The 6,807-nt window shown below is 41.5% G+C and overlaps 2 protein-coding genes across 4 annotated transcripts in view; one reads left to right on the top strand and one right to left on the bottom strand.

Annotated features, from left to right (window-relative positions):
• LOC107271807 (band 7 protein AGAP004871) overlaps positions 1-6,807 on the bottom strand; it is a 74,835-nt gene that overhangs the window by 51,743 nt on the left and 16,285 nt on the right. The gene's annotated exons all lie outside the window — the stretch shown is intronic.
• LOC107271757 lies at positions 2,891-4,770 on the top strand. Of its 2 annotated transcripts, none has more exons than XM_015748135.2 (3): positions 2,891-3,127; positions 3,459-3,708; positions 3,814-4,770. In XM_015748135.2, exons 1-3 carry the CDS (start codon positions 2,946-2,948, stop codon positions 4,057-4,059), a joined length of 678 nt encoding a protein of 225 aa, XP_015603621.1. In that variant the 5' UTR covers positions 2,891-2,945; the 3' UTR covers positions 4,060-4,770. The 2 variants fall into 2 exon arrangements, with proteins under 2 accessions (XP_015603621.1, XP_024944799.1); XM_025089031.1 differs by having other exon boundaries at positions 3,438-3,708.

The following is a 6,807-nucleotide window of genomic DNA, read 5'->3' as shown; positions in this document are numbered from 1 at the left end:
AGGAGGGGGAGAGGGGGGGGTAACGTGACAAAAAAAGATAGAGACAAAAGTTTTTGGCTCTGGTGGGTCAAAGGGGGTGGGTGATTTTGTCCCGCGAAAATTTTCGTTATCTCATTCGGGCACGTGACGTTAGTTTCATATTTATGAGTGGAGTTTTAGCATATTCAAAACATAAATTACCCCCTCGATGCGGGCTAAGTCAACTAGCCAATAAAATACTGCCTGGAGTTTATCTTCCGGGAGCCAGTACCGCGAATCTGAATTATGCACGATGGGAAGGACGTCTGGAGCTTTTCCTTGTACCCGGTTTTCACTTCTTTCCTTTTATTCGTTACCTTGGTCTTTGATGATTTCTGTCTTTCTCTACATTCGTTGTTTTTTTCTTCTTGGTACACACAGACTCCGTAAAAACTGTCCGGACCATCGTCTTATAGTGTTGTTTTTTTTTTTTTTTTTTTTTTTTTTTTTTTTTTTTTTTTTATTATTTTCTTTTACTTTCAATCTTCCATCGCCGTCCAGTTTCTACTTCGTTTATTTTCTTCTCGGCAGACGACAAGTCCAGGTGATGCTGCACGTCAACGAAAGATTCTCTTTTCTTTGGAAGCATATACATAGGTATATTTACCAATCGCCATATTTTCTTGCCACTCGTCATCTCTTACCCATCTCCAGTATATCTTGGGCTCTGTTATTATTTGTATAAGTACGATGGGATACGACGTGAAATAAAATATAAAGTGGATACGATGACAAGGAATTTTTGGTGAACGGCCAGGATGACGTCATTGATATTAAAAATTCATTTTCACAAAATTTATATGTATCTTCGAAAATAATACTGCCCGCATGCTTTCAAACCTTTCTCTACCAATAATCTCTTTTTTGTTTGACGTTCATCTCGTTACCGTGTATAGGAAAAACCTTTTATCCGTTTAATAATAAAATAATAAAAATAACAATTTAATTCAATTCATCCCCAATGTGTCGGCTGATTAAAAAGAATATACATATCTACACAGATACGAATTTTACGAGCATGTGCCTACCAACGAAGAAATCGATATGCGAATATTTAATGGTAGGCGAACCAAGACCAGTTTTATTTCCGGAAACGGCTGGGATTCATAATACCGTAAAACAGGAAAACTTTCGGTAGACGCTGGGGAAAAAGTTTCACGGAGTTCTCAGGGAACGTATGGGCGAACGATTTGTAGAAAGTTCAATGCAAGAAACGGAACCATGGACAGTTTCTTTAGCATGCAGTAAATAGATAGTCTGGATTCTTTGTGTATATATACATAGATATATAAACAGAGGCATGCCCATATGTCTCCATTTGTCAGTCAGTCAGTTTGTTCGTTTACTTTCAGGAAGTAAAGGTCTACGCGGCTATGAAGAATTATATAGGTACGAAAAGTGGCGGAAGGAAAGGCGGAACCGGAAGAGCGACGATTTGGATTTATCTATGAAGATGTGAATTTAACCTCGGTGCCTCGGGGTTTCTCTTGTGGCATCCTACTAATAAAATATCTCCGCTGGCATCCTCTTTGGTAAACAGCCGATGCCACTCCTGAATCATGTCAGAAAGCTTATGGCATATCGAGCGTAAAATTACAAACAGTCAAACAGGAAGCCTGGAAGTGGCAAGCAGCTTCCGTTACAAGAACTTCATCCAGGGAATAAATGGCCACGCGCCCGCCCTTATTATCGGAACCTCCTACGTTTGCACTTGTTACACCTGTATATATATATATATATATATACCTACGTATTATAATGCATATATCAATAAAATTACGTGATTAAATATACAGTCAATAATTTACATGCCTCCTACGTTTGCACTTGTTACACCTGTACAAGCAGCTTCCGTTACAAGAACTTCATCCAGGGAATAAATGGCCACGCGCCCGCCCTTATTATCGGAACCTCCTACGTTTGCACTTGTTACACCTGTATATATATATATATATATATATACCTACGTATTATAATGCATATATCAATAAAATTACGTGATTAAATATACAGTCAATAATTTACATGCCTATGATACATATGGTTGTGCATCACCTAAAATTGTTTCTGTCCATTTAATTTTTATTAATATTCTAACACGGTAGAGCCACGTTCGGATGATGCAATACTCCCGAATACCCACGTATACGATGTATGGTGTATTGTTTTTTTTTTTTATTATCGACAGTATGTATTATCTGAGTGTATGTATATATATTGTACAAATAGGGTTAAAAAAATTTTCTAAAAATACGTCACGTGACGAGTGCTTGTCATACGGAATTAAATTGTCTGTCATTTGAGGGAATTTCTACTAGTTCCAGGGACTCTTGCGGAGATGAAAATGGGGATGAGTTTTCGGCTGACAAAAAAAAGTCCCATCGCTCACTTCTTCTCTGCCGCCACTCCCTTCGCTTGTCAAGTCAGACCCTACAAGTACTTTGCATAATTTGTCACTTTTGCATAATTGAGTCGGTGGCTTTTTTTTTTTGTACGTTCCGAGAAAACGTCATCCCCAGACTAACGAATTACGCAGACTTTACGCTCGACTTGACGATCGACTTCTTCACGGCTTCAGCGCGGGCGAGGCAGAGGAGAAACGCGGAGATCGAAAGTCGGTGCTCCTAATTGGCCGAGTTTGGAAATACGCGAGTCACTGAAATTTACTGAAAGTTTTAATCTCATCCGCGCTGTCCTTGCGAACTTATCGACAAGTTAATTTTGCGATATTCGTCGTATATTCAAGCGATATTGATATTTCGTTGATGTTTTCTAGTCTAGACTTTTAAATTGATATTTACAATCATAGCTATCGTTTATCGGCTCGCGTCAAATGATTTATTGAATGCCGAGGTTTGATAAAATTCCGAGTTGAACAGTCTTCGGCTCCAGTCAGCTGTTCGGTATACTTCGAGGCACGGAGAATCATGAAGCTCATTTTTTACATTTTCACGCTTCTATATTTATACGTATCGAACAGCCGTGCAAGTAGTATTGACGTTACCCAGGGGGACGAGTACTTACGTAAAATCGTCGAAGACGTGTGGAATCAATTAGTCGAAAACGACTTTTCGAATTTACCAGTAGGCGATTACGATCTGGCGTACAAGTAAGTAACGAGATTGAAAATTGTTTTTTAACGTGACTGTCCACGAGTTACTGGGTACGTCCTATTGGAAAACGTTTCTCGTGCGAATTTTTCACTTTGTTTTTCAAGACTCTCAATGTCGTAACTCTCGAGGGCGATGGAAATATCGACGTGCCTCTCACGTTATTCCCTTTTCTTGCGCATCGTCTCCCTGCAGGAGCTTTTGGTAGATTACCATAGAAATTTCAACTCGCCATACAGAGAAAGACAATTTTCGTTGTCTCTACGAAGAAAATCTTTTCGCTCATAATATCTCAATGGTCAAATCCAGACTGTGCGTTATAATTTTCAGCACCACTACCTGGGGACACGAACTCGTAGGACATGCTTACTACGAGGACGGATTCGTGATGGACATTGAATCTTTAGAAGTAGATAATCGTGGTACAAGTACAATTATTTCAAAGAGCGAAGTAACTCTGTACAGCACAGTGCAGTTTCGTAACCTTGAAGTTTTCTTTGACGTCAGAACAGAATTTACCGTTGGTAACAAAGTAGGTACTGTTATCATAAGACCAGCGGTATATATCTACAACATACGCGTAAGTCAAATGGATATATTATAAACACATACAATACGGCGCGTAAATTTTATCTAATCCAACTGGTAACAATTTGATCAAATCCGTATTTATTTTTTTTTTCAGTTCACTCAAGATCTCGCAACGATGAACGTTGCTAGTGCTATATATAGCGAAAGTAATAAACAGGAAAATTACGATTGGGATTTTAGTCCAGACGATCCCCTTTTTGCAAGAATAAAGAAGCATTATATATCGCAGGCAAGTGGCACTTCGATAATCCGAAATGCCGTGTCAAACTGGAGACCAATATTAGAAAAAATGTTGACTAATGCCGTGAAGAGAACAAAATTTCCGGATTTGATACTTTGAGAAGAAAATAATAAAAAAAAAAAGACGACGCGAAACACACCAAGAGTCGTAAGCGACTGTAACAGCGGATTACGTCATGCATACACGTAGTAGGTAGTTTCGTACGAAATTCATTGAGAAGAGATACAACCCTTTAATTGTAGAAAGTGGCGTAACCCTTTAATCCAGAGGGTTGTTGTTGTTAAGGTTGGAAGGGGCGTCGAGGGGACGTCGGGACGGTGCGGGGTGAAACGAAAAACATTGAAGGAAGAATCTAACCGGTTGAATTCCCCCGGGAACCATACTCGAATTTCCCGTTTCCCTGTATAGGAAGTGCGCTAAACTCCGTAAGGGGGGTTTGAGCCCCTAGGATATCCTAGGGTGCAGAGAAACAGCCTCGTTTATCAAGTTCCTGACCTTTCGCCGCTCCCGCTATTGCGAATCCGCCTAATATACATCCGCCGCTCGCGGTGCATTCTGCACTACCCGAAATGCACTGCGGACAATCTGCAGCGAAGTTCGGTCTTCTAAGTAAAAACTGCACTATCCCGGAAGTGTGTTTTCCGGTCGCAATAGCACGGTGGATATAACGTGTGACGTTGCCCAACGTCAGACAACGAGTATCGCGCTTAAAGAGAATCACTGTCATGAACATAATATCGATCCACGTATAATGTATAATGTTCTAGAAGCTTTTGGCCGTGAAGGCGAAGAAATATAAATTCAATAAAATTAAGCGGAAATAAAATAAAAAAACGCTGCTTAACCGTAAAGAAATGGCAAAGCTCTTATTTCTCCGGTGCTTTCATCTGCCTCGTAACCGATGTCTCTCCTCCTCTCTCTCTCTCTCTCTCTCGAGCTGTGGCAACTCGAAAGCTCGAAAGCTCCTACTTCCGGACGATGTATTTTGCGAGCGGTACCTTGGCAATGCTCCGAGAATATTTCTCTCTCTCTCTCTCTCTCTCTCTCTCTCTCTCTTCTGTCTCCTTCTCTCTGCGTATTGTGAGCATCCCGGCAGGAAACGGCCGATACGCCGTCCTCGCTGTGGAATTAGGATGTCCACTCTATAGATACAAGGTAAGCACAGTATCAAAAGGGTATCTAAACGTTGCATGATATTTAAAAAAATCTTTTTAAAGCTCACCTTTTACGGGACTGTTAATTTCAACGTGAGCTCAACCTCCACTCTCTCTCTCTCTCTAGCACCTGCAGTTCATGAAATGGGCTCATGGCAAGGGTTACCCTTTCCTTCGGTGAGCCAGGCGGTTTCGAACGAATCTCCATTGCCGCCGAGAACAATGTTCCGGCGAAATCCATGCGCGGTTGCATGTAAAGCGGAAAAGGGGGATAAAAGCTTCCTAACGTTTCCGCTTTCACGCCCAGTGCGAGTTGCCACACGAATTTCATTTTCAATTCCTCCTGCCTATGGCAACACTGGTGACCGCCAGCCCTTGTCGCTTCGTCAAACTTCACTCTGTTTCACTTGGCAACCTTCATATATTTCACACGCGCCGATGCATGCTGGGAGAACATTTAAACATTTTCAAATGACTATATTCGAACTACTCGCATGTAACTTTACGCACGGACGAGATTCGAGTCGAATGGTTTTCATCCCCTTGGTAATTCTTCTATACCTGCCTAAAGTACCCCTTGGCACCCTCGTTCCGTCGCCTTACTCGTCCCTGGAGACTTTTTCTATTAGGAGTCATTCTAGGGACCCTACGAGAAAGCGCAGTCCCATATTATGGAAATCATTTGCTTATCGGCTTACATTGAAACGTTACACGGAATGTCAATTGTCATGATGAAGCAAGTATGGATATGCTGCTATTTTTCATTAATATTTGATTGAACGGCTGGGGAGATTTTTTATCAGCAATAACAGGTATCGTCAACATGATTCATACAGTGCGGCAATATCGTTGATACACACACACACACACATCATTTTCATCGAGATGAACGGAATCAAATATTTGCTTAATCTCGAATTTGAAATTTGATAGCTGCTTTCCTACGCCGTTCTCTATAGCGTTGTTATCATATATATATCTATGTATATAGAACATACAGGATTATTCAGGAATATCGTGTCACGTGAAGATGCTTTTATCATAGAAATCGAAAAAGGGGTCTAACCTCAGTTATTCCAATGTTTTTGAATAATACTATATTTGCTCACGATCACTGAATTTTCTCTTCTTTTATAACCAGGACAAATTAATCCCCGCGCCGTCAGCTGTCTATAAAGTTTTTAACGTAATTCTTTAACTTATGACCCGACACCGATAGCAAAACATACGAGAACGAACTATCTTCGAGAACCAACCGACGTTACCTTCGGCCGTCCACTCGTCGTTCGTGCATCCGCAAGCCAGGCGGCCCCCAGCCAATTCTTTTTTCACCAGGAACTGACGAGCCGGTATAAACTGGCAGTTGGGGTGGAACAGGCCCAACTCCACCAAGAACGAGAGCTCTGACGGAACCTATCGGACGAGGCGACAGCTTAACGGGTCCTGTCGATTCTTGGGGACGCGTAAAATCAGCAAACGCAACTGGATACACGAACGGAAACGTATCAGAACGAATCTTAACTATCTATCGAGATCCCTTCACCAATTAATAAATTGGGAGACTCACCGGAGCTGGGGCAGCTAATCCGTGGAGGCCGTCAACTGCATCCCAAGGACACTCTGGTGGACACTGCACCAACACACAGCACTACACCTCCGGAACACTCACAGGAATTCATAGAATTGCCTGGAT

Source organism: Cephus cinctus, unplaced genomic scaffold (assembly GCF_000341935.2).
Source record: "Cephus cinctus unplaced genomic scaffold, Ccin1 Ccin1_scaffold1042, whole genome shotgun sequence".
In the NCBI taxonomy this organism is placed as follows: domain Eukaryota; kingdom Metazoa; phylum Arthropoda; class Insecta; order Hymenoptera; family Cephidae; genus Cephus; species Cephus cinctus.
This window is presented reverse-complemented; position numbering and strand designations above follow the sequence as displayed.